The sequence below is a fragment of the Miniopterus schreibersii genome (genome assembly GCF_964146895.1).
Source record: "Miniopterus schreibersii genome assembly, chromosome: 22".
NCBI lineage: Eukaryota > Metazoa > Chordata > Mammalia > Chiroptera > Miniopteridae > Miniopterus > Miniopterus schreibersii.
The window spans coordinates 3,100,942-3,127,441 of NC_138124.1; the positions used below are offsets into that span (position 1 = coordinate 3,100,942).

Here is a 26,500-nt window from a genome sequence, read left to right on the forward strand (position 1 = left end):
CATGGTTACGGAATCAAACAGGACCAAACAGCTGCGCATGGGCCGTGGCCGGGGTGCCTGGGGAGCAGCTGGGATGGCCCTCTCCTCTCCACCTTGGCTGAGCTGCTGATTAAATGGAAGGGTTCCCAGAGAGACAGGGCGAGGGGACCGGTGGGAGCCCCTGGGGCCGGCCTCATGGGCTGGTTGCAGCATTTCTTTTGCCATAGAGCTGCAATTGCCAAAATAAACATAAGTTCTGAGATCAAGTGGAAACCCCAAGAGGTTTTCATCTAGGAAAAATAAATCTAGAAGTGTTGGGCCAAGAAGTCCTTTTCTTCCACACCCAGATCTGCACAGCCTGCGTGCGAAAGTCGGAGGGAGTGGAGAATACTAGGGCACCGAGGAGGCAGGTCACGGCGCCGGAGGGGCCCAGCTCTGCTACTCCCCACGGGAGACCTTGGGCTTGTTCCCTTTACCTCCCTCCGTGGCATCGTGGTGGGACTTCCTCATGCCTGTGGTGATGTCAGGATTAAGTATGCGAACAAATAAATGTATGGCACTTGGCACAGCGCCTGCCGCCTTGGGAAATGGTGGCCGTGATTTTTATTAGCTACTTCTCAAAGCTGGCCGGCTGGTGCAGGATCTTAGTTTTGGAAGGTACCTGATGCTTCTAATCCATTGGCAATTCTCTCCCAAAATACAGTTGACCCTTGAACAACACTGGGGTTAGGGTGCGGACCCCCCCCACACACACACACAATTGAAGATCTGAGTGTAACTTTTGACCTTGGAGGATTGGTTCCAGGACCTCCACAGATACCCAAGTCCAAGGATGCTCAAGTCCCTTATATCAAATGGCATGGATCGGTGCATGCTGTGCCTCTGTGGATTCTCAACTGCAGGCTGAAAATACTGAGGGCCAACTGTATATTTATTGAGAAACAAATCTCCCCGTAAGCTCATCTCCACACAGTTTATACCCACGTTGTTAAAAGGCCAACTGTTTATTCTTAATCAGACCTTTTCTAACCACACCTACGCTCCCATCACAGTCTAGGCCTCTGTCACCCTCATCTGCTGCTCTCCTCGCCTTGATAAGAATTCATGGTCCTGGCCCTGGCTGGGTAGCTCAGTTGCTTAGAGCGCCATCCCGATACGCCAAGGGTGCAGGTTCAATCCCCAGTCAGGGCACATCCAAGAAGCAACCAATGAATGTGTAAATAAGTGGGACAGCCAATCAATGTTTCTCTCTCTCTCTGTCTCTCAAATCAATAAAAATATATACTTGAAGATTAAAAAAAAAAAAAAAAGAAAAGAAAAGTGTTTTTCCAGTGGGATGACCCCTGTAAGGCTTTTCTACCTGTGAGACCTCAGGCAGTTGAATGAATGTGCACCGCCTCAAACGTAGACCCTAAAATGTGAGTAAAATGGTGTCTGGGTATAGGACCGTTGTGAGGTAGGAATGAGGTAAAGGCCGGGCACGCTGTCCTGCAGGGACTGAACACCCAGTCTGTTTGCTTACATGAGGCCACCTATTCAGGTGCGCAGCCAGAGAAGGACCCAGTTCTGGTGACTCTGAATTCAACACTTTCCGGTGTTTCCCAGAACAAGGAAGGAGGGGGACAGTCTATGTAATATCTGTGCCCCACTAGTGGGCCTTTGATTCTGAAAAAAGTGGGCTTATTGGGGGACCGTGTAACATCCCTCCCTGACTTGACGTGGGTCTAGGAAAACCAGAGTATTTCTTCCACATCTGTCACTGTTTCCCTGTCCCCCAGGCTCCCAGAGCCCACGCATGTGTTCACACCCAGGACTCAAACAGCGCCTGTGCCTTTTAGGGGGTGTCCTGGGTTGGAGGTGAGGAGGGGACTTAGAGAAGCCAAGCCTCCCATCCTAACTCTGCCCTGCAGACAAAGACCAGCTTCCTAGGCTAGTTTGGGGGGATCTGTTGGCTCTGTGAGGAAAGCGTTGTCTTCCGAGATTTATAATGAAATTTGGAACTGCCTTCTGGCCTGGTGTCCCCAGCCCAACCTGATTTTTCTGCCTATTTAATTCTGACCATGACTTTCTTCATGACTTCAGCTGAGGGAAAACAAGTCTTGACTCTCAAGACAATCCAAGTGGGGCGAAGGTCTCCTTGATGCATTTGTCTGTCTGTGAAGTTCTAGAGTGAGGAACGTTTATAAATAAAACGAAGGTTCAGGAGTTAGATTGAAGACTAAGAAAGGAATACGACACCCGAGATTTTTCCTGTGTCTGCGCACAGCCCAAATTTGGGCTCAAAAGGGAAAAATAAATAAATGACAAAGACTTACTACACATCGTGGAAGTCTCCGTGTAAGATTGCATAATAAACCATGGGCGAATCTAAGGCCGGAAAATATACGCTCAACACTCGGGAGAAAGCAGACAAGAGAAGACCCTTTTGGACAAGATTTCTTGAGATCAGGAAAACCTGGCCCTTGAGCAGCCAAGCAAGTGATCCAAACACCTGCCCTGAGGACGCCAAGGGCGTGCTGGGAAATTACTCATCGGGTGACCTCACCTCTGGGGAAGGACATTTAATCCCAACTCAGAGATCAGCTGTGAAACATGTAGATGAATGTGGCTTGGTGGCACATGGTCCACGGACACGGAAGCTAGGTCCCCCGTGAGCAGCGGCCAGGCCCTCGTCTTCCAGCCCCTGCCCGGCGGGGCGCGGGGGCTGCGGCCGTCCCGCAAGCCGGCGGCCCTCGCCTGCGCAGTTCAGGTGGCTGGTGGATGAAGTAGGAAGCCAAGGCGCACCGGGAAATGTCTTTAATGAAATGAGAAGTACCAGAGACTTAGACGGAGGGGCCACTGCCAAGAGGCATTACACTGAAGCCTAAATTAAACTTTTCATTGGATTGCCTGATGATAAGTGGTTGTGCCTTTGGGATTTTATTGTCTTTGATAAATGGCATGAGTTCAGAATCGAAAGCAACCCCGGGCCGTAACATAACACAGCGCTGGAATTAATGAGGCACGCCACCACTAGATACAAAGCAACCGAGATCACCCGATGGAAGTATTTAGCTTGACGACTGCTTTGGATTCTTTCTCCCCTCGGATGTGTGGGCTGCGCATCTGCGCGCCATTGGGAGGCGCTTCCAACTGCGAAGGTCCTCCTGGTGCCAGCAGAGTTCTTGCACCGGGAGGGAAGGGTGGCTGCCTTCCAAGACTTAACCTCGGCGATCCCTCCTGCTCCTCCCCACAGGCCATTCTTGTCCCCTACCTGCTGGGAGACAAAGTGACGGCCTCCTAATCGGGGCACCAGGCAGAGTCAGAACACCTGTGTCTGGTGGGGGTCAGTAAAAACAAGGCGCTTTGCTGCTTCTGCTAAGATACGTCCCCGCACGCGCGCGTGCGTGTGTGTGTAAAATTTTATTTGTAATTGCCTTTCTTCTAAGTGTTACTGTTACCCATGACATACCTTCATTTAAACCAGGGGTGGGGAACCTTTTTTCTGCCAAGGGTTATTTGGATATTTTTAACATCATTCACGGGCCATACAAAATTATCCACTTAAAAATTAGCTGTGAAAAAGCTCCTATATTTATTGAATTTAGAGTCCCACCTGCGGTTGCCTTAGCAGGGCCAGACAAAATGATTTTGAGGGCCGTGTACGGCCGAGGGCCGGACATTCCCCACCCCTGATTGAAACAATAAAACCTTCTGTTAAAAATCCAGAACTTCCTAAGATCTGCTGAATGGCTGCACACAACGGGAATGTTAAACATTAGTCTCTTCTGGGCCAGCTCAGTGGCCAGACCTGAGACAGACATTAGGAAGGTGCCATGGGGTGGTCAGACCCTCTATCTTTCCGGAGCTTTTTGGCCAGCGTGCCCTTGCTGTGCAGACCATTCTGAGTCAGACGGATTTCCTCTGCATCTCAGTCTCCCCTCGAGCCATTGCTGGCCCTCGGGTACTAGCAGGGGCTTTCTGAGAAAGTCACGTGAGGGCTGAGACTGGACGTATGAAAGGGAGTTGGCCGTGGACATGTTTGGGGAAAGAACGTAGGAGGTGAGGAGATGGCCCCTTTTGAAGGCCCTGGGGCAAGAAGAAGCCTGTTGCCTTCGAGGGACAAAAAGGAGCCAAATGGTGAGACATAAGTTTGAGTAGGAGGCAGGGCCTTGCCCCACAGGGCGCTGAAGGTCCTGTTGTGTATGTGGATTTTATTCTGCGCAATGGCTCATTGTCAGAGTCTGGGGCTCAGTCACCTGGCCTGATTTACTTCTAAAGTAGAGGGTGGGGCCCAGCCAGTGTGGTTCAGTTGGTTTAGCATCATCCTGTGCACTGAGAGGTTACCGGTTCGATTCCCAGTCAGGGCACGTGCCCAGGTTGCGGGTTTGGTCCCCGGTCAGGGTGTGTACAGGAGGCAGCCGATCAATGTGTGTGTCTCTCTCACATCTGTGTTTCTCTCTCTCCCTCTCCCTTCTTCTCTCTCTAAAATCAATAAAAACATATTTAATAAAAGAGAAGGAAAGTCAGTGCCTAAGGCAGCCAGTGTCGGACAAAGAGCTCTCTGTGTCCTTCTGTGGCCACTTCGGAAAATGTGAGCCTAGGAGAAGGTTCAGGCAGATCAGAGAGGACCCCGGGAAAACAGTGCCCTTTCCCAGCCTGTGCCCTTGGGGTGAAGAGCAGGGACCTTAGAAGAAAGAAGTTTTTGCCTCCGCACTATGGCGAGGGTTTTCCCTCTCCAATCAAATCCCTTTGAGTCCCCTCCTGGAATTTGTGGTGATGGAGTAATTTGTGGCATAGTAACCATGCCCACGTCTCAACCAGTTCTTTTACCCCTCTCACCATCTGTGGCATTAGTCACATGTGACCGCAGAGGGAGAAATTGCCACCCATGAAAATCCCTTATCAGTAGCATCCCCTCCCAGGTGCACTGTGCTGCCCCCAGGACACGCATTAGACACGTCTGTGCAGTGTCATTGCTGAGTAGAACCCAAGGGCTGTGGTCCGTGGGGACATCCTGCATACGCGAGTCACTGCCACAGAAGTCCCCGCAGATCCTGAGGGTGTCGTCACTTGGGGCTGGGCACCTGTCTCCTCTGCCCTGTTCTTGACCTGTCGGGAAGGCAGAGTCCAGCTGTTGGCCCCATGGGAGCCGCTCAGGGCCGGCACAGGCAGACAGCCCTGTGCAGTGTGGTCATGAACCCATGCAGAAGTACAGACTGTGTCTGGCCTCAAATATGTTTTGTTTAGTTTTTCTTACTAGTTTGCCAAAATTCGCCTCCCCCCCAAAAACCACCGTGCTTTTCCATTCCCTGACTCTGGCTTTTCTGGGTGGATCTGGCAACATCCCCGAATGGCAGCAATCTGCTGGAGATAAGTAGTGCTGCCCCCTTTTGACAGTTCCCAGTTTGTCACAGTCCCCTCCAGGCCCTCTTGTCTCTCTTCTCTGATACTAAGTGGCTAGTGCCATGCATCCTGAAATTTGTGTGGTTGCATTTCTTCTAGTGCATTTAAAGGAAACTCAAATATTCCTTTATGTACATCTTTATAAAAAGTGAGGAAATGAAAACTAGGGTAAGAAGACAGTGCTTTGAGGGGAAAAAATGTGGAAGAGTATATTTCTTTGGAGAATTAAATCACAGAAAGCACCCCTTTGTGATCGAAATGCCAACACAGCATGTCTGTGTCAAAAGAACACAATTCAGCCCTGGCCAGTGTGGCTCAGTTGGTTGAGCGTTGCCCCATGCACCCAGGCTTTGCTGGTTCAATTCCCAGTCAGGGTGCACGCCCAGGTTGCAGGTTCGATCCCTGGTGGGGGGGTGCACGAGGCAGCCGATCGGTATTTTGCTCTCACATTGATGTTTCTCTTTTTCTCTCTTCTGCTCTCTTTCTAAAAATCAATTAATTTTTTTTTTTAAAAAAAGAACACAATTCAAAGACCATTATAAGAGAGCCTGCCTCACCTGTTGAGTACCTGCCTGGTCTTCACTGGCATTTGAGTTTGTGACTCTTGTCCTAAAAGGGCCATTCCTCTACGCGAGTCACTGCCACAGAAGTCCCCGCAGATCCTGAGGGTGTCGTCACTTGGGGCTGGGCACCTGTCTCCTCTGCCCTGTTCTTGACCTGTCGGGAAGGCAGAGTCCAGCTGTTGGCCCCATGGGAGCCGCTCAGGGCCGGCACAGGCAGACAGCCCTGTGCAATGTGGTCATGAACCCATGCAGAAGTCATGACCCAAGGTCATGATGAAGGGCAGCCATGTGAGCATTGTGGATAGAATGGTTTTTCTGTCTGCTCTGCTTCAGAGGAATTGTCCTCCCTGGCCTCTGCCCAGGGGTGACCCCTCCATCATGGTAACCTAATGATATTTCCAAATATTCCCTAGGTGGACAAACACTGCCCTCCAAGGCTTACCCCCTACAAGGGGCAGAACATGGACGGTTGTGCTCTGGGATAGCCGTGGGCAAGAGTGGTGGGGCCCGAGCCCATGCGCTTGGCATGGGGAGGGCTCAGAGGCCGCCCAGGTGCACAAGTCGCCCAAGCCCCGCGCACTCCTGGCTCTGAGCCGATGCCTGTCAGGTCTGCCTCCTCCTGTGGCAGGGCTCCAGCTTTTCAGAGGATCCGGCAGAACAAAGCCACGCTTGTTCTTATCACACCTTTGTGTTCAAACGTGCCATGATCCCTTTGATCCAAGTGAGCTGGCAGGAGCGCCCCGCTTGTCTGCCAGCCTGGTATTAAGAGCGATCCAAAGCCGGACGGATGCCCAGACTTAAGCAGAGAGCTGTCTGCACAAAATGGCACCTCCTCGGTGCTTACCTGGCCCTCTGCTTCCTTCCGGCATCTTTTTTGGTGTTTGTACCACAGTTGACATTGTTCCACGTTGTTCCACATTACAGATTCCGGTGAATCTGCAGTCACTACAAGAAAAAGGTCACAGTACAAACTGTTGGGGTTGATTGCAATGGTGAGGTCAAGCTGCCGTTCATACCTTCCGGAGGCTAAGGCACAATTGCATTAAACAGGACATTTGGGGTGCACACATCCACTGGCTGAGTAGGCCACAGATCGTGGAAGGGTCTCAACTGGGCCCCTGTGTGGTGGGCCAAGAGCATTTCCCAAGCCCTCAGATGGTGCCTGCTCCGTGCTGGGGGACCCCAAGCACCCGGCAAAGGTGCCAGCTCCAGGGCTGGAGGAGTCTCGGCCAGGCCAACCCTGAGCGCAGAGGGAAACAATGGGGCCTTATTCCTGCTAGTGGGAGCCGAGCTCCTTAGAGGCAGACGGAATTCCGGACAGTTTCACACCAGCTCGCCGACCATCCCACCAGCCTGCACAGAGACAGGCTTCCACCTCTCTTAGGAACAAATTCCAGAAGAACTTGGATGTCCCGAGAACACACGCACAGGGTCTTCAGCAAATGGCTCTAAAATGTTCTAACATTAGATCGCGGCGATGGTCGCACAGCTTTGCTCACGCTTTGTGGGATGTGACTTGTATCTCAGTAAACAGAAGGCTCGGTAAAGCAAGTAGGAGAAACTGCTAACGGTTATTGATTCCACTGGAAGGAACAGGGCTGATCACATTAGTATTCCGGCTACTAATGTTTCCCACTGTTTTTCTGGGGCCAGCGTGACCCTGTTTGAGGAGTCTCCTGGTACAGAGGCCTGATGTTGACACACGTCTGTCGTTCATGATGAAGGGCATCCAAGGTCAAGGTTTCAGTTCGTCAGTTTCACGTGCCGGGTTCAGTAAATGAATTAGTGTCACTCTGAAATAGTATTTTATCTTGATTTGCATTTTCGGGATGGCGCATGACATCAAACGTCTTTTCGTGGGCCGACTGGCCATTTTGTATGTCTTCTTTGAAAAAAATGTCTTTTCAGATCCTTTGCCCATTTTTACATTCACTTACTTTCTTTTTGTTATTGAGTTGTAAGAATTCTTTATTCTAAATACAACTCCCTTATCAGATAAATAATTCGAAAACATTTTTGCCAGTTGGGGTAGTTTTTTCACTGATTCTTCGTATACCTTGACGTGTAAAAGTTTTTAACTTTGATGAAAGTTATCTATTGATAAGTCCAGCTTATCAATCTTCTCTTGTGACTTGTACTTCTGGTGTCATACCTAAGAAACCAGGGCCTAAGCCAAGGCCACAAAGGTTTACTCCCGACTTCTTCTAAGAGTTGAATCATTTTAGCTCATATATTTAGGTCTATGATCCACCTTGAGTTAAATTTTATGTATGATACGAGGTGTGGGGGGGTCTAAATTAATTTCTTTGCATGTGGGTATCTAGTTGGTCCTGCACCATTGATTGAAAAAAACAATTCTTTCCCCCATTGAATGGGCTTGGCCTGGGTGACAATTTAGTGGGAAAATCCAGATAGGTACTTTCTCCTGTGAAACACAAGCCCTCTTACTTCTTTTTTCCTTTCAGAAAGATGTTTCTGAAATATAACATCCACTTCCAGGACAAGTACCTATTGTCTCATCATAAATTTACTGTCAGTGCTCTTTTTGAAAATAGTATTTTATGCCTCATTTCTTATTCATGGTTAGAGCAAATTTGTAGAAAGCCCAGGGCAAGAAGACAGCATGGCCTCAGAGAGTGACCAGAAGCCCATGCCTCTAAGACATGCATCCAACAGGAGTTATGGATTTAATCGTAGTAAATATCTTCATTCAGTTTTTATGAACTCACCTATCTCTCCATTCGAGAATGTTTTCCGAAGGGCTCTTTCCCCCGACCTGTGGGGAGTTGTTAGGCCACCCGGAGCACCAGGACCCTGCAGAGCTCACCTCTGGAGGCATCTGGGTGAAGCACCCAGGTAGCTTGGTGACAGCAGGAAGGCTGCAGGGCAGGTACCAGAGTCTGAAAAGGGGGTTCACTGAATCTGTCTTTGAAGGGAGTCAGTGCAAAATCCAGGTTGAAACTGGGTCGTGGGGAGGAGACCAGAGCAGGAGTGAGGATGTGTGGTGTGGGTGCCAACGCCGTGAGGGCGCACAGTGGCTCTCGCTGCCCAGCCGCGTCCTTGCCTCCAGCACATATGAAGACGGTGGCCCCTGAGTCCTGGCCGGGTGCTCAGTTGGTTGGAGGGTCGTCCCATACACCAAGGAGTGGCGGGCTCCATTTCCAGTCAGGGCACACACCCAGATTGGGGGTTGGATCTCCAGTTGGGGTGCGTATGAGAGGCAGCCGATTGTTGTTTCTCTCTCATATTGATGTTTCTCTCTCCCCCCCCCTTTCCCTTCCTCTCTTTAAAATCAATGAAAAACATATCCTTGGGTGAAGATTTTTTAAAAAGAAAGAGAGTGGCCCTGAGACCAACAAAGACGTGCTTTCCAAGCCCCCAGTTAGTTGCTCTTCTGTCTCCAGCTCCCCGCTTGTCATGTTAATAAAAGCACCAAGACAATCAGCAACCAAAGCCGCCACTAATTGTGAAATCGTTACAGGCTTCTTGGCAGAGTTTTTGCTTGACAAATACTTTCTGTTAAACTTTTTTTTTTTTTCTATTTGGACTTGCTCGAAATAATTATAGTGATAGATAATATTTGCTCAGGGTTTACTCTGTGAAAAGTGCTTCACTTGCGTTATCCACTTAATCCTTCCACCGTGAGGTGGGTATTGGCCTCACCTCACAAATAGGGAAAAGGCAGAGAGAGATCCCGTGACTGCCCTCGTCACCCAGGTGGTAAGTGGCAGAGAGGGACTCAGACACCAGCCCAAGTTCAGAGCCTGCCCACCTTGCTCACCCTCTCGGAACCTGCTGGCCCAGGAAACCCACCATGGTTTACATCCCCAAGAATGGCACCCGGTCTGCATCGGAAACAGTGGCTTCTGAGTCAGTGCTGCTTGAGTAAGCACAGTCCTGGTTCTCATGGAGCAGATCAGGCAACACCTTTAATCGTGAATGAGTGACTCCAAATAGGAGACCGGTCCTCAGAGGGATGGGGTCTCTTGGGGAGTTTGCCGGCCATCCTCTCAGTGGCACGTGTGTCTGATGTCTATGTCTTTGTGCAGGAGAATGGAAATATACCAGAAGCTCCTGTCAGGTGGCTCCACTCGCCCTCAGCTGTAGAGCAGCCCAGGGGCCTTGGGGACCATCCTCACACTTGGGGAGGTACCTAGCTGCCTGGGTTACTCTCACCAGATCTGCCTAAAATGTCTCTGGCTATGAGAAGTGTTTCTGCAGCTGCTCAACCAAGGACAGCAACGGTCAGTGTGGATCTCCTAGAGTCCTTCAAGTTCTCCATGGCTGTGTGAAGGCTCCAGGTGGGGTTCTCTGTGCTGGGGGAGCGCAGGAGACAGAGGAGGAGAGCTAGTCATGGCCTGGAATCAAGGCTAGAAGTCAGATTCTCACTGCCACGACAGTGGGACAGTCCCAGGGCTGGAGTTATGAAAGGAATGCTAGCTATTTGGGCCTGAGTCCACTTGGTAGATGTTCCAGACGAGATCCAGACATGAAGTCAAAAAAAGAGGCCAGGAAAAGAGTCACCCCATCTCACGAGCAGCTCATCCTGCGTGTCAACATCTCGCTTTGCTTTGGGAAACATGCCCCACCACCTTCTTTCCGCATTTACCAGTCCATCAATTTATTATGGCCCCTGCATTCCAAACACCGCCGTGGGGGCCGTCGCCAGAGCCTGCTCAGCACAGAGCAGGGGCCATGAAATAGCGGTTAGCGTTCTACAGTTACTATGTTTTCAAACGAAAGATCTTATACTGAGAGGGTTGGAATTAATATTTATTTCATGATACTGAACTGAGGTGCAAAGATCAATGGGACAGGAGAATGGAATGGGGTAGTTCTGTCCCCTAAGAACCAGTTATCTTTGCCGGGCAGTAATGAACTTGTCATGAGACATCACAGCAGACCTCTGCTTCTCCTGTCATGGTTCCAGCAGAGCTAACCTAGGCCCATCTCGGAGGAAGTCCATAGCGTATTTGGAACTGGGGTGCCTACTTAAGGGAGGCAATCCGGGTGCCACTGAGAAACAGTTGTAGCGTGCTATGTGGGTGGTGGGCTGGGTAGATGAAGCTAGAACATTCTGTGGTTTCTAGTACTGGGAAGAGTGGACAGTGGTCAGGACAGAAGTGTGGTTAAGAAATGGCCTAAAAAAATCTTTGTGCAATTTCATACTCTCTCGGAAGACAGTCTCCAAGGACAGATCCCTGTGTAGAGGGCGTCTCCCTGCCTTCGTAGACCAAGATTGAGAGTGATTTATGGGGAAGCTAAGCTCTGCTCCCTTCCTCGCTGGCAGGCACTGGCGTGGGGTGTCCTCCGAGGGCGTGTGCTGCGGACGGGATGAAGGAAAGCCCACTTGACCTTAAACTTGAAGCCGACAAAATGGGTGTTGACATCAATTTTCTGGACAATGGCAATTTGTAAATACCCTTCAAGTGGGGAGCGAAATCAACAAACGGCTTTTACATCCTGTTTTTACTCTCGTGAACCCCAAACATACCCACTTTTTAGAAATACTCATTTGCAGAAAACAAAGACAGTTTGTTCCAAACATCGGTGTGTGCTCTGCCTCGTGAAGCCCAGGCCCATTCAGTTCGCGGATCTTGATTTAAAAAACTCCAGGATACAGTAAAGGCCCTACAGTTAAATGCAGCCCTGGGGAAGGGGTGGGGGACTTGTCGAAACAGAGCAGATTGGTTCCTTTGTAGACTTCATATATATATTTTAACACTTAGGAGTATATCTTTATAAATCACATATATGCATGAACATGTGTCTATGCATATCCCCCAGCTGTGTTTTTGTTTTTTTTCATTTATACATTCTTAATATAATACTTAACGCAGTACTTAATTCAAGGGTCTTTCTCAGTAAACTGCATGAATCTAATTGAAATCTGCCGTTCCCCTTTCGTATCGTTTCAAAAGTAACCTCGTCGGTGAATGATGGCAGTTAGACCCTTACTGGTTTCTTCCATGAGTCAGCCAGTCGAGATCTGGCACGTGCTACAAACCTTTGGTTATCACTGTCCCAGGAATGCTTGGCTGATCCCGGAGGGCCGAAGGGTAATGTTCCCAGGATCTTTGGTCTGACTTGGCTCTGCAGCAGGGATTGTTTTCCTGGGTAATGTCCTTGATTATATTCTGGGATTCCTGCGTTTAGCGTTTTTAAACGTTTCCAAGGTTGTGGACCCCTTTGGAAATTTGATGAAAGCTATAAACCTTTATGCAAGGAACACACACACACACACACACACAGAGCGAAGTTTGCGCCGTTTCAAGGGTTAAAGACATCTGTGCTCGAGTCTTTTCAGTTTATGTTTTAATAGAAAACTCCTTGGACTTTGAACAGTAGTTGGCAGACTCCGTGTACAGTCCCTGGAACGCGTTACGCGCAGACCTGGCTGCGCGTCTGTCTCCCGTGCCTGCCTTCCGTTCCCCGAGGCGGGGACCTCCCTACCTCAGCGGCGGCTAGAGGCGTCCACAGCCACACTGCCTGCTCCCCAGGTTCTCCTTCTTGGTTGTAGCATGAACCCAGGGACGTGGCTTTACCCTGGACCTGGGGACGTGGCTTGGTCTCAGTTTCCTCTTATGTAAGTGAAGGTGATAATGGCATCTCTTCAGAGGGTGGTCGTTGTGTGTGTGCACACGTGCACGTGTGCCTCTGTGTGGCCACTGTATGCACGCACACTGGGGTGTATGCACGCGCTGTGCACACATTGATTCACATGTGTGTTTGTGCACACGCGTGTCTCAGGGACTGCAGACATTCCTGCAACGGGGCCAGGTGGAGGTGCAGCCTGGCGCTTCCCTGGGCGTAACCACTTCTCAGGGCCTGCACCTACCAGCTCCCCTAGACAAGCGACATGTTCCCTCAAATGGCTTCAGACCCGTCGCCACTCTTGAGCAGCTTCTCACCTTCCTCGTCCCAGTAGGCTTGGGAGTATTTATCAGCATGCCGGGCGTGAGCTGCTCTTTTCTGGTGATTTTGCTTTGCGCTTCTGTGACTACCAGTGAGGCGAGGTGTCTTTTAAATCTTAGCTTTGTCGTAGGAATTGAAAATATCTCTGTCACATCTGCCATTTGTCTTTCACTTTGTTTCTGATGCCTTTTGTCACTGAGACATTTCCGGTGGGCATTTAGCTACGTATCTCAGTCTTTTTTGTTATGACTTCTGCTTTGGTCTTGTTTAAATTTTTTTTTATTTTTATTTTTTACCATTCTAAAATTATCATGACATTCCCCTATGTTCTCTTCTGACAGAGGCACAGTTTTTGTTTTCACACATGTTTATTTAATGAAGTTAGAGTCTATTTTTGTGCATATGGTTTGAGATGGGGAATTTAATTCATTCATTTCCGTGAGCGTCACCCATCATCCCGGGGCCATGTATTGACTAGTCTGTCATTTTCTGGTTCACTGCTCTTTCAGAAAGAGACAGGAAATCTGGATTTTATGTAAACTTTCCTAATATTTCATTGTCGGTGACTGATTAGCACTTGCATTCACATACCGATTGGTCCAAACAGAACGTTTCTGCAGTCCGCATTCTCGTGGCCACCGGCCTGCAGCCTTTGGTCCAAGACCCACGATCGAATCCAAGCTCTGCCACTCTCTGTCCGACCTTGGGCCAGTGGTTGACTTCGTAATGTCCTCACTCCCTCCTTAGTACCATGGGGATAATAATAGTGTTTAATCCCCCAGGGGATTCTAAGCGTAAAGCGTGCTAATGCACGGAAGCTTCAGCACGGGGCCCGGCACACACGTGGCCGGCGTTGGTAAATGTGCGTCACCCTCATCAGTTATCCCTCCGTGTCCCAGTCGCCTTCTTAAGCAGCAGAGTGGGTATCCCGTGATGAAGTTGGCGCTGGTGTGCATTCACTCATTCGTGGAGCTCACTGAGGGCGGTTAACCTACACTGTGGGATCCCGGCCGGATTGTTCTGGGCGCCGCCTCAGAGATGCTTAGTGTCTCTACAGAGGTGAGATTTGTTCGGGTGCCTGGACCATGATGGAAGCGGGACTCACGCTGCAGAAAAAGTATCGTCATGGGCTCTGGGCACCTAGAGGAGGGCCAGGGAGTACGTCCTGGCAGGATCGGGGGAGAGTCCGTGGACGAGGGGACACCTGAGTCTGGATTTTTAAGGACTAATTGGAGTGGGGAGGAACACGGGAGATGACTCCTGAGAAGAGATTACGATAATCCAAGCTGAAAGTGATGACACAGTTCTGGACTTGGGACCAGAGAGAAAGGTACACACCCCGGAGGCCCCGTCCAGCAGGAAGCAGCCGGGCTTGACGATCACCGAGATGGGGCTGGTGGGAGGAGGGGGAGAGAGGTTGGCCACGCTTGTGAGCTTTTGAATTTCGAGGGTGAGGTACTTAAGAAGGCTTCAGTTTGGGGTAGCAAGTCCTGTTTGGGATGGGCTGAGTCTGGGGCAAGTGTGGGACAGCCAGGCTGGCCAGCCTTGGTGAAGTGCCAATGAGCGCCCGGTCCTGGGGACTCGACAGGCGGACCGTCACCAACACAGAGACAACACAGAAAGATATGAAATAGCTTAAAACATGAAACGTGTTTATTCCCTGCCTTTGACATTTTAACAATAGACACTGACATTCACTCCATTTCTGTAGTCTGGGACAATCTTAAAAATCCAAGGTAGCTGCTAGGATCCCAAGGTTTAATGTCTCCCCAAACTGATATGTTGAAATCGAATCCCCAGTGTGATGGTGTTAGGAGGTGGGGCCTGTGGGGGGTGATGAGGTCAGAAGGATGCAGCCCTGATTGGGATCAGTGCCCTTGTAAAGGAGACCACAGAGAGTCCCCTAGATTCTCTGCCATATGAGGACACAATACGGAGACTGAGACCCAGAGGACAGCCCTCGCTCAACCATGCTGGTGCGCTAATCTCCGATTTCCAGCCCCCAGAACTGTGAGCAATAATTTTCTGTTGCTGATAAGCTACCCAGTGTGTGGTATGTTGGTACAGCATCGCCCCTGGGCGATAAATGGGCTGTATCCATAAGCACAGAGCAGTGAAATGACTTCCACCCAAAAGCACACCCTCCACTTTCTGTCATGTCCTAGCAACAACTCCCAGAGTTTGGGCATCTTCCCCAACTACCCACCTTCCTGCCCCAGATGGGCCTGTTTCCTCTCGGGGTACCTGGTGCCCACCTGACTTCATGGGGCTACTCTCATCAGCGTTTCTAAGAGGCCAGCTTTTGTTATGTTTGCTTTTAAATAAAATAAAAAAAGTCCTCATTTTTGCCTCCTGTCAGCAGAGGCGGAGCCCCACGCACGCCTCCCTGGGCCATCAGAAGGGAGGGTTTGTCGCGGTAGGTTGACTTCAGCTCAGGGATGCTGAGTCAACATCTGCATGACAGCCAGCTTCCCGTGGTGGGTGCTGGGACTTTTTCTTAACTGAGGGGCTGTTGGGTCCTGCCAGGGGAGTGTTTATGGACTGACTTCTGCTCAGGAGCTGGTGCCCAGAGCTGCCCTGGGGCCTGGCCTGACCTCCCCCACATCCCCACGCACAGCCTGAGAGCCAGGCCCACCCTAGAGGGGCCCTAGGACAAAGCACAGATCAGAAGCACCCTTGGTACTGCAATTGACCCTCACCCCGGGTCTCTTAAATTCCACAGTTCATCCCCGGGAGAACGGCTTTGCTGGGCTAAGCATTAGCAAGAAATGTGGTTTCTTAATTATTCTGAGAAAGCTTTTCTTTTTCTTTGCTAACTTGGCAAATGCTTCTGTGCATGGCCTTGTATTTTATTCTTCCTGTAGAAACAGAGCTATTAGTATGAGAGGGAGTGAGCTGTATGTCAAGGTCGTCCCAGGCAACTCTCAAGAACATTCCATTGCAAGGGTTCTTGGAATATATACAGTAAAGGCGAATTATAGAAGCGGCTCATGTGGTCCAAGAAATACAAGTAAAACAGGTAAAGTCGGGAGATGCAGATAAAAGCAGACCTGGGTAATTAATCCCACTCTGACTAATCAATACCACTTTGACTAGTTAACTAATTTATACCACCAGGGCTTCATCTGCCCAGGACTCTGAATATGCTCAGGACAAATGCTTTATGTCTAGGTTTATTGAGGTATAATTGACAAATGAAATTATGAGATACTTAAAGTGTACAATGTAATAATTCGATGCATGGATACATTGTGTAAAGAATCCCCCCATGGAGTTAATTAGCACATCCATCATCTCACCTATTTTTCTTTTATTTGGTGAGAACATTTAAATTCTACTCTCAGTAAATTTCAACTATATGATACAGTGTTGCCAACTACAGTCACCTTGTTACACACTAGATCCTTAGATAAGACAAACTCCTATCATCTAAGTTCACTCTCAGATCCCCTTTGAGGACCTCTGCCCCGTGGGAGCCGTCGTGAGCTCATTCCCCACAGGAGGAGGTATCGTTTGGCAAAATACACCCCACCTTCTCCGGGCCTCCCCCCACCCGAAAGCCCATTTTTCCTGCAAAGAGGGAGGACATCTAACCCACCAGCAAAGGGAAAACATTTGTGAGAAGAAAAGAAAGAAAGAGGAGTCTTAAATCTGTTGGAGTCAGACTAGCAAAGTTCCTTTTTAAATTACTGACAAAAATAAATGCTAAGCGACGTGGGCGGTGAGGAAACGTGAACGTGCCAGAGCTTTCCGAAGTCCTGTGGGCCCATCGCTGCGGGAGTTGGCATCACCCTCACTTGTATCTTCACCTGTGTTTTTGGTGTTGTATCTAAGATGGTTTTGCCTACGGTCAGAAGGGTCTCCTTCTATGTTTTCTTCTAAGAGTTCTGTAGTTTCCACCCTTACAGGTATAAGTCTATGATCTGCTTGGAGTTAATTTTCGTGTCCTTTGCACATGGCCAGCCCATTGTCCCAGCACCATTTGTTAAAAAGACTCTTGTGGAAAATCAATTGACTGTCAATGTGAAGGTTTGTTTCCGGACTCACGGTTTTGCCCCTTTGATCTCAACCTCTGTCTTTCCGCAAGTACCACACCGTTTTGATTCCTGTAGCTTTGGGTGGGTTTCAGAATCGAGCACGGGAGCCCTTCCGTGATCAGACTTGGGAGCTCTTACCTTCTAACGTTGTCCACTCAGTACTTGATTTTAACCTTGAGTAAGTGACTGAATTTTTTCATTTCATCCGTGTTCTGCCCGGTAAGTAGGTGTTAGGCCCCCGGCGCTTTTGAATCGTAGCAGCAGCTGCCGCGATGCTCGTGCGTGAGGAGGGAACCCAGGCTTCTCTTTGAGCCGTTGCCCCCGCTCTGCGCCCGTGGGGCGGGGATGGAGACCTTGGCTAACCCATCCTTCCCCGAGGCGATGCTCTGCCTCATTTCCACTCTCCCGGTCTGACTGGTGCCATGGTTTTCACGTTTCTGTGCCTTTTTTTTTTAAAATGATGATTTTGCTGTTGAGAATGGGCTCCGAGGGTGAGGCTGAAGCGCCGTCTTGTATTCCGAGGCACCGAGAGGCTGCATTGTGCCTTGCGGAGAAAACGTGTGCTCGATAAGTGTCCTTCAGGCAGGGGTTGTGGTGCCGTTGGCCTCGAGTCCAGGGTTAATGAACCCACGATATATATCAAATAAGAGGTCTTTAAACAGAGACACACGTAAAACAAGGTCATGTATTGGTCGGTGACAGTTGATGAAAATGCTGTGACTCGAAGGATCCTAGCCCTGTATTTCCTTTAGAAGCAACGGTCCTATATTCGTGAGTTCAGTGTCTGTGCTGACTTTTTAAAACCTAACTGCCCCAAATAATGAGAACTGACTGTAGTTACTTTTCATTCATCACACCCTTGACTCTAAGACATTTGCTTTTGTTTATTTATTTTTAAAAATAGATGTTTTTATTGATTTTAGAGAGAGATGGAAGGAGAGAGGGGAAGAGAGAGAGAGAAACATGAATGTGTGAGAGAAGCACAGATGGGCTGCCTCCTGTTACGCGCCCTGGCCGGGGATCGAACTCGTAACCCAGGTGTGTTCCCTGAGCACTAATCGAACTGGCAACCTTTCGGTGCATAAGACGTGCTCAGCCGGCTGAGCCACACCGGCCAGGGCAAGATCCCTGCTTTTAAATGCGGTTCACAAATTTAAATCACACCTCCAGCCACTTAGCGAGGTTTACAAGACACAAGGACCTGCGAATGAGCCTGAGTGTGGGACTCGATCTCAACCGCCGCGGTTGCCAGTGAACAGATGTAAACCGCTTCCTTGTACCTGGCACGTGGCGTCCCAGCGACAGCCACGATGGTATCCGTACCTGGAGCAGCTGGTGGGAGAAACCTGAGCCCAAGAGGGTCCGAGAAGTGGGCAGCAGGGCCCGCAGCTGGAACTGTTTACACACGACTGTTTGCTGGATGAGCCAGAGTTTATACTGCCCTGTGTTGTTTACTTCTTAGATCTAGGATCGCATGGTCAAGCCCGAGTTGAAGAATTATGTGCTTACACCATGCCGTTTTCTACTGAAAAAGAAAACAATTAAACCTCCTTACCCAATTTCCTCACCAAAATCGTGCTCCTCCCAAGTAACAGAAAGGGCGGGAGGCGGGAGGGGGTCCGCGCTGAGCCGACGTGGCTGGAAGGCAGGTCAGGCGGCTCTGCGGGACGTGATCCGCTCTTGGGGATGAATTAAATACACTTCTCTAGCATCCGAAAAACCCTCCCCAGCCCTTCATTTCTGTCCTCAGCATTTCAGGTTTTAAAAATGTGTTTTGCTTCTTGAACCTGTGCCAGGGGTGTAGTAGGGATGGAGCTGGGATAGAAGCACACACTCAATCGTGAGTTGACTGTGAACTCCCTTCATGTCAGAATCAAAATCCAGGGGACTTTTTTTTTTTCTTTCTGTATGTCCCCTGGGATAAATGAAATATAACCAATAACTTTAATTTTCATAGCAAGTACATAGTCATTATATTAAGTTTAAGCCGAAACAAAAGAGACGGCAAAAGAGAAAATTAAAAAGACCTATAATGACTTCACCATGTCTTGGAGGTAACGGCTGTTAATATTATTGCGTCTATCCCTCGAGTCTTTTTATCTTTAGGATTAAAAGCAGAACCTTGACTCTATCCCACCCACGTCTCTGTATAAACACATTAAGATTCAGGGAAATCTCCTAAGTCCTCGAAGATTATTCGTTGGTGGTTATCAGAACTTCGGTCAGGGAGGCGCAGGGCTTGCCTGGAGGAGCGTGAGTGTTGGAGAAAGAGAGGCCTGCGTTTCTATCCAAGTCTGGTTACCGAGCCTCCATTTCCCCGTCTGTAAAATGGGGCCGTGATACTTACCAAGTAAGGGAGGGTCAAGCACGGGAGCCACCCTTGCCCGTGGACAGGGCCCCAATACATGCTAGCTGCCTTCCTGCTTCTCTTGTGTTCCCAGGAGCTCTGCAAGCATGTGGAGTTGATGCTTTTAAAATTTCAAAAGTAAGTTCTACTAGGATTTCTCCTGTGGAGAATTTTAAATCACGGGAGACTGAAACCTTTGAAAGCACCTCTCTGGGGGCTAAGAAATCCTTACTGTCCGCAGACGGGATTCCAGTTACCCCGGAAGGTCCCTCGGGTTCCTCAGCCTGAGCACCGATGTTCAGAGAACTTGAATTTGCAGACTTGACTTTTTCGTAAAATAAATCAGTGTAGAGAAAACAGGGTTTTCCTCTTTCCTCGACAAGCTCCAACATGGGGATCGGGCGGGTGTTTGCCGGTTGCCGCCTTTGCAGCCGGTGGTGACGGGGTCCCTCCGGGCCTCCAGCTCACCCTCCCCTCCAGACAGCTGTTCCTTTCCAGGAAACGTGGAATAGTGGTGGCCTTTGTTTCCCGCTGAAGCTCATGGCTTAATTACCATTTATTCCCCGCAGCTCTTACTTTTACAACAACCTGGGCTTTTCTCCAGACTTGGTTGTGGGAGTTCTCGCATTTCCGCGCCGCAGCTCGTAAACGCGCTCGGCTGCTGTGTGCTCCTGTGTCCCGGCCCTTTGCTCTCTCTTTTCCGCGCTTTGCGTCGCTCGGCTCTATGACCAGGTTGCTCGCGACTGGAGTGAATCATCAGAAAGCACTGGACCTTCATCCACCCTCGTGTGAGAATATTTTTTTTTTTTTATATAAATAAACTGATCCTTTGTTTCTAGCTTTCAAAAAATCATCTGTGCCTTGGAAAAATTAAAATGTAATTACTGGAAGGCTCTTTGCTTAGCTGTTTCCCCAGCATTGTGTTACCTAATCAGAGTGGGAACTCAGAGCCGCCTGCTCTGGGCCCCGACTGCGGCTGAGGCTGGGACATGTTTGTGTGGCATTCAAAGCCTGCTGGGTCAGCAGACACTCTGGGGACAGCGAGCTCAGAACAGCTGGCCTTGGATGTTTCCTTTACCCCCTCACCAGACGGCTTCTCCCGGGCATGCTCATCGGATTGTTTGTAACTGATTTATTGGCCTCGGAGGCCTGGCCTGGGCTTGGGAGTGTGCTGCTGGGTGTGGGTTTAAGCGTGGGGTGGGTGTGTGGATGTGTGGGTGCACTGCACACACATACTAGCAGGGCTGTGTGGGAGCATTCCACCAACTGCTGGATGCTTTGCAGCAACCCACAAAGCATTTTTTAAACAAAACCAGAGAGATGACCTTGAAGGCACCTCGAAGCCCGATCGCACCCTTGCTGGATGTCATGTCTCTCCCTCCAGTCGTCTGCATGGCTGGGTTATGATGTCCACGTGCAAAATAGCATCTTGAGGCCAAAAGACATTTTTTTTTCCCCCTTTCATCAAGAAGGTCTTCACCCTCGGCCAACCGTTTTTGCTTTTTTCTAAATGAAAATAGACATGGTGTGGTGCCCAGTTCAGTGTGCCCGTCCGTCTGGATCTGTTGGAGGGGACCAGACAGGAAGGAGTGGCTGAGGTCCACCCCAGTTTGAAATTGCTGTCAACAAAGGGGATGTTAGTTTAGCTCTTTGAGAGCCGGGAGGGAGGTTCATTTTAATTAATTAATTCCCCCGTCCTGTTCTCCTCTGCCAATTCCTTCCCTCCATGCCTGTGAGGTCATCTTTAGGTCCTAAGACACCTTGTGCACATCAGTGAAAGGGGCCCTCTGACCCGGGCAGTGTACAGCTTGGCGGCAATGGCCACGGCCCCTCCGTCCCCGGCACAGGGGCGGGCTGACAGAGTCCAGCTGACCTCGGGGCTGGCAGAGCCACTGCCCGCTGCACACTCCTGTGACCTCACAGCAGGGGGAGCACTGAGCCTCCTCAGGTGCGCCACCCGGCAGCCACCCTAGGCCACCACCCTAGGCCACCACCAGCTCGTCCATGTCCCCGGCCAAGTTGTGGAGTCAGATGCCATGACAGGGGGAGTACAGACGTCTCCAGTCCTCACTATCCCAAACCCTGTGGTGGGGTCAGGGTCCATGGACTCCAGCCTTGGTTGAGATAAGCCCTTTGGTGCTGAGGGATGTTCGTCCTGGGGGCAGAGATAGCAGAAGCTAAGAGGAAGCGTGGACAGCTGCCACGGGCCGTGTCAGCCCTGGACTGTCAGCAGGAGACGTGGCCGGTGCAGGGCTGACTGCCCGGCATTCCTCAGACGTGTCCCCGTCGGTCCAGGGCCCCCATGTTGTTGACACACAGCCCTCTGCCAGATGAGCCTTTCTCCCCTGGAAACTCCCACGTGTCCTCCAGGGCTGGCAGCCTCCCCGCCCCCGTCCTCAGCCTTGGCTCCCCCCCCCCCCCATAGCCGTGCTCCTCCTGCTTGCACTGGTTCAGTTTCCCCGTCTCAGGGAGGGTCCCAGGCCCAGTCAAGTGTGTGCGGAGATGGGCGAGTTGGGCTGTGGGCTCAGCCTCACCGATGACTTCCAGGCCCTCGCTCGGCAGCCTTCTCTCACTCCCTCCGGGTCCCGGTTTTGTTCTGTCTCTCCTGAAACACAGTTCTGGAACTTTTGACACAGCCTCCTGGGACCTGCTGTCTGTCGTCGGCCCCAGCCTGGACCCAGGCTCATACCCCGAGAACACTGACCCAAACAGGGGCAGGAGGGAGACCCTCCTTAAACTTGGCACACTGGGTGCCTGGCCTTGCTGACCTCAGCTGGCCCCAGCCCCAGACCTGCAGTTGGACAGCACCGGGTGCCAGTCCAGGTGACTTTGGGAAAGTTACCTTTTCTCGAACCTCAGTTTCCCTGTAACTGCCACCCTGGGTAGTGAAGACTAAATGAGAGAATGTGCTGCTCAGCCTATTACCTGACTCGTATTAAACGCCTGATAGACGTCTGTTGTGGTTACTGTCATCATCAGGCCAATACCAAGGCGTCATGGACCCACCGGTCCCTCGAGGAGCTCTGGAGTGACAGGGCCGGCCCTCCCTTGACTGTGGGTGATGTGTGACCGCGAGGACCTTCCCGGCGAGGTCAGGGCCTCCCGCGTTCTCAAGAGGATGTGTTTTGTGTCTTTGCTACAGGAATTGCTTACTTAGGAGGCGTGTGCAGCACTAAGAGGAAATGCGTGCTGGCGGAAGACAATGGGCTCAATTTGGCCTTTACCATCGCCCACGAGCTGGGCCACAAGTAAGTATCAGACTCCGCCTGTTCGGATTCCTTCCCGAGGACGTACCTCTGCCCTTGAACCCTCCGCATTCTCACGCAGCGCTGTGCTGCGCTGCGCCTCTCTTATTCCACGAGGCAGACCTGGGCCGGCGCGCGGGGTCCCAGCCCCACGGGGAGCCCGAGAGACCACGGAGCAGACAGGCTCCGGGAGCCGCCCTGCCCGCTTGGTGTCCAGCCTGTTTCAAGAGCGCCAGCTCTCTCAGTGGCTTCCATTTGCTTTTCCCTCCCTGGATCGCTCTCAGTATAGCATTCGGATAATGGGATTTACTAATTCCCATACTGGTGACTTTCTCTTTTCTTTTCAGCCGGTTTCAGAGTCCAGTGTCTTAGTGTTAAAGCGTTAACAGCTCTGGCCTCCACGCCGGCCGGAAAATGCTTCCCTTCAGGGCAGGGGTGGGGAACCTTTTTTTCTGCCAAGAGCCATTTGGATATTTATAACATCATTCGAGGGCCATACAAAATTATCAACTTAAAAATTAGCTAGGAAAAAAAAGCTCCAAGATTTATTGAATTACGAGCCCCGCCTGCAGTTGCCTTGGCAGGGCCAGACCAAATGATATCGGGGGCTGCGTACGGCCCACGGGCCCAACGTTCCCCACCCCTGCTTTAGGAGAAAAGAAACACAGAACCTCAGAGCCCAAAGGTGGAGACTCTAAGGCAGCCGCCTGGTTTTTTAGATGAGGAAACAGAAGGGCAGAGGGGTTGAGCCGCTGGCCCAAGGTCAAGGTCACCCGCAGGAAGTCTCAGGTGGCAGAACGCCAGCCGACTCAAACTACAGCCCCACTGTTGGCTCTTTCTCCCGGAGTAGGTGCCTGTTTTATGTTCCTCTGAAGTGAAAATTGTGATATGACTGCTTAAGAACTTAAAAAATAAATAAATCGAGGAGGCCAGAGCATGCAAAACAATGGGAAAATTTATTTTGGCTTGAACAGAACAAAATTCAATGTAAATCTAGTTCTTGCGGGAAAAGATACGTGGTGAAGGTTTTCTAATGACCTACACAGTAAGGTGCCTGGGACCCCAATGTATAAAGAAAAAGATGTTTTCCTCCCGTCTTAGCCGTATCTGTGGCTTTATTTATTTATTCTGCTTCTCTTTGGTTGTCTGGTCCCATTTTACTTTTTTCACCCCTGGGGGCAGTTTGGTCATTGGCTGCTCTGTACCTGTTGGTTATCATGATGTGGGTGCAGCGAGTGAAAATGATCTTATGCCTATTTCCTGGGATGACGGAGGGCAAACAGGTTATTGGCCACGAGAAAGAAGATGAGCCGTTCGTTGTCTGTACACAGTTATTTCATGTCGTTGGTATTTTTTTTTTTAAATCGGTGAGAGCGCTTTGCCCATACTATCTTGCCTATACTACCAGAAAATGATTTTTAAAAATGAATTATAATCAAGTCTGTTTTCATATCTCTGACTTGTTAAAAACAACCGCGTATCCAAGAGTGGTTGCTCAGAGAAAAGCATAAATTCACCTGGCTTTGGCAAAGCTCTCCTCACTGTCAAATGACCCGCCCAGCGCGTCAGAGCTCCGCAGAATCACCTACCCGCTGGCTGTGAGAGTGCAGAGCTGTCCAGACATTTCCCAACATGCAGCTCGTTGTGGACCTTCGGAGAGATGCATGAACTGCATCGTCCGTGGCAGCGCTGAGCACCAGGGCTCATGCAGGAGCGCTGCTTGCACCGCGCGTGAGCTCACACGTGCGGCACAGAGGCCTTTTCTCCTCGGACGCCGAGCACAGAGGGCCATTTTCTGCCCGATGACCTGTGCCACTGTGCAGCATCAAAGGCCCGCGTCCTAGCCCAGGAGGTCTGCAAAGATGAATGGTTAGATTCAGTCAGACCGCAGTCGCCTCTAGCTACAGTCTGTTTAGAATTTCTTAGAGGACTCTTTATAGCTTGCTATTGAACTCTAATTACCTACAAAAACAAACACCTTATTGTTAATCAAAGCCAATAAATCCTGCTAGCATTTGGCCCTGCCCCTTGTTGGGCGATTATGGCTTTCCCAGGGAAGTCTGTCGTCTTCAATTATTTGCAAATGTTGGGAAGGAGATCTCCCGAGGATGAAGTCACATCTTCTCTGTCCCCAGACCAATCTGGTCCGCTGGGCCCAGATGAGCAGGCAAGGCTTTGTGGAGGCTTGAGGCGGCCTAGGCCAACCTTCACCCTCAGTGAAGCCACGGCCAGGCCGCTTGCCAGACACGAAGCTGGGAAGCTGTTCCATATTTCAGAATGGAGGGGAGCAGTTTAATTCCACGTTCCTCACGTACATGGGAACTAAGATAGGATGAGATGCTGTTCTCAGTGGGCCTGAGCCACTGGTCCATGCTCTCCAAGAAAATTTCTTGGTGGAAGTTTTAGAAAATGCAAAAGAGTACCCCTCAGTGGACCCTTAGAAAGTCCCCATGGGCTCACCCCCCCCCCATCCCTAACCATTTGATAGTGATAAAGTGCCACCTCTCTTCTGAAGGCTGGGTGTGTGTGCCTCACCCCCGATCAAGCGGATCACACCCTAGGTGATGAGAGAGCTTAGGAAGGCTCTCCTGGTGGGAGACCCACTGACATGGGATGTCTCAGGGGCTTCCTTGTTGATTTCTGGCTCCACCCACCTTCTTGCTTCCATCTCTTGCGCCTCATTTCGTCCCTCAGGGTTGATCCCCAACAGTACTGGATTCACCACTTCCCTGAGGCCGCACCAGCCAGTTGCACTCTCGGCTGATGAGGCCGGGAAAGAAAAAGACAGCCCTTGGGAAGTTGCCACCCGAGGCAGGCTTAGTCCTGTCATCTCTTGTCCGAGGTCTCCTGGGAGACCTCAATGAGGGCACAGAGCAAAGCGTAAAGTCACCTGCGATGGGGTGAATGTGACCGGTGGGAGGAACAGAGGCGGAGAAATAGGTGGGGCCCAAGAAGTCTTGCACCTCGTGGAGGGCCCAGGTACTGAGTGCACAAGTGCCCAGAAATGGGGAGCAGTGCAGGGCTGAGCTTCAGAGGCACAGATGTCCTCATAGGGAGCAGTGTTCGGTGACACGGCGGCCACATGCGAGCTGCAGACACACACACAGTTACCAATGGACTTGGTGGAAACATTGCGTAGCACACGGCTGGGTTCTCAGACCAGCACACACGTTCACAGCCCCCAGTTCGGAAGCACTGTCCTGGCTGGTGTCACTGGGAGGAGGGAGGGAGCATGAGCGGAGCAGGGACTTTCTTCTCTTGCTCAGTCCCACGAGGACAGGGGATGTGTGGATGCCACCTGCCACCACCTCCCTGAAGTCACAAGTGGGATCCATAGCCCCAGGCAGTCACACGTGAATCTCGGTGTCCTCCAATAAGGACACCATCAGAAGCTAGCTCCTGGCACCCTGGATGTTTCCGCCTAGAATGCGACCCTGCAAATAGGAGCTCAGGGCAGGGGACGTGGGATGCGTGCCCGGGGACCTGCTTGCCTGGCCTGCAGCACAGAACGAGACCGAATCGTGGCAGGTGGGCAGAGGGCGGGCGGGTGTCTGGGGAGCAGAGGGAAAGGCGAGGGGAAAGCTGCTCCGGGGCAAATGTTCTCATAACTGGAGTCGACACAATTCAAACGGAAAAGAATTGTCTCGATCCCAGGACAGGAAGTGAGGAAAGCCTTTATCCAGATGTGTGAAGAGGGAAATGTTTGTCTGTGATCTGTGTTAAGAATGAGCGGGGGAGATGCAGCGGGAACATGGGCCAGATGTGAGCCGGCAGCTCATCCACCAGCGCACGGCCGGGCGGCCACGGCTCCTGCTCGAACCCCGTGCCTGGTGCACAGCCCGGCGGGCACAGCGCAGGCATCAGGTGGGCCCGCTTTGTAAGGAAAGCACAGCGGAGAGGATTTCTGGAGATTCATAACCGTTTAGAGGGCACCTTCCAAATGGAATTGGGGCAGTTTTATCACAGACGGTCGGTCTTTCTTGCGGAGCTGCAGGAGGGGTGTGCAGGCACTTGTGGTGCCTGGGTCTG

General features: G+C 50.8%; 1 protein-coding gene across 4 annotated transcripts in view; it reads left to right on the plus strand.

The window, feature by feature from the left end:
- The window catches only part of ADAMTS17 (ADAM metallopeptidase with thrombospondin type 1 motif 17), a 156,158-nt gene that overhangs the window by 43,037 nt on the left and 86,621 nt on the right, over positions 1–26,500 (plus strand). For all 4 annotated transcript variants that reach the window (XM_081124765.1, XM_081124767.1, XM_081124766.1 and 1 more), the window contains exon 8: positions 22,369–22,474. In XM_081124765.1, coding sequence (XP_080980891.1) covers positions 22,369–22,474 — 106 coding nt within the window. The remainder of the gene's footprint in view (positions 1–22,368; positions 22,475–26,500) is intronic.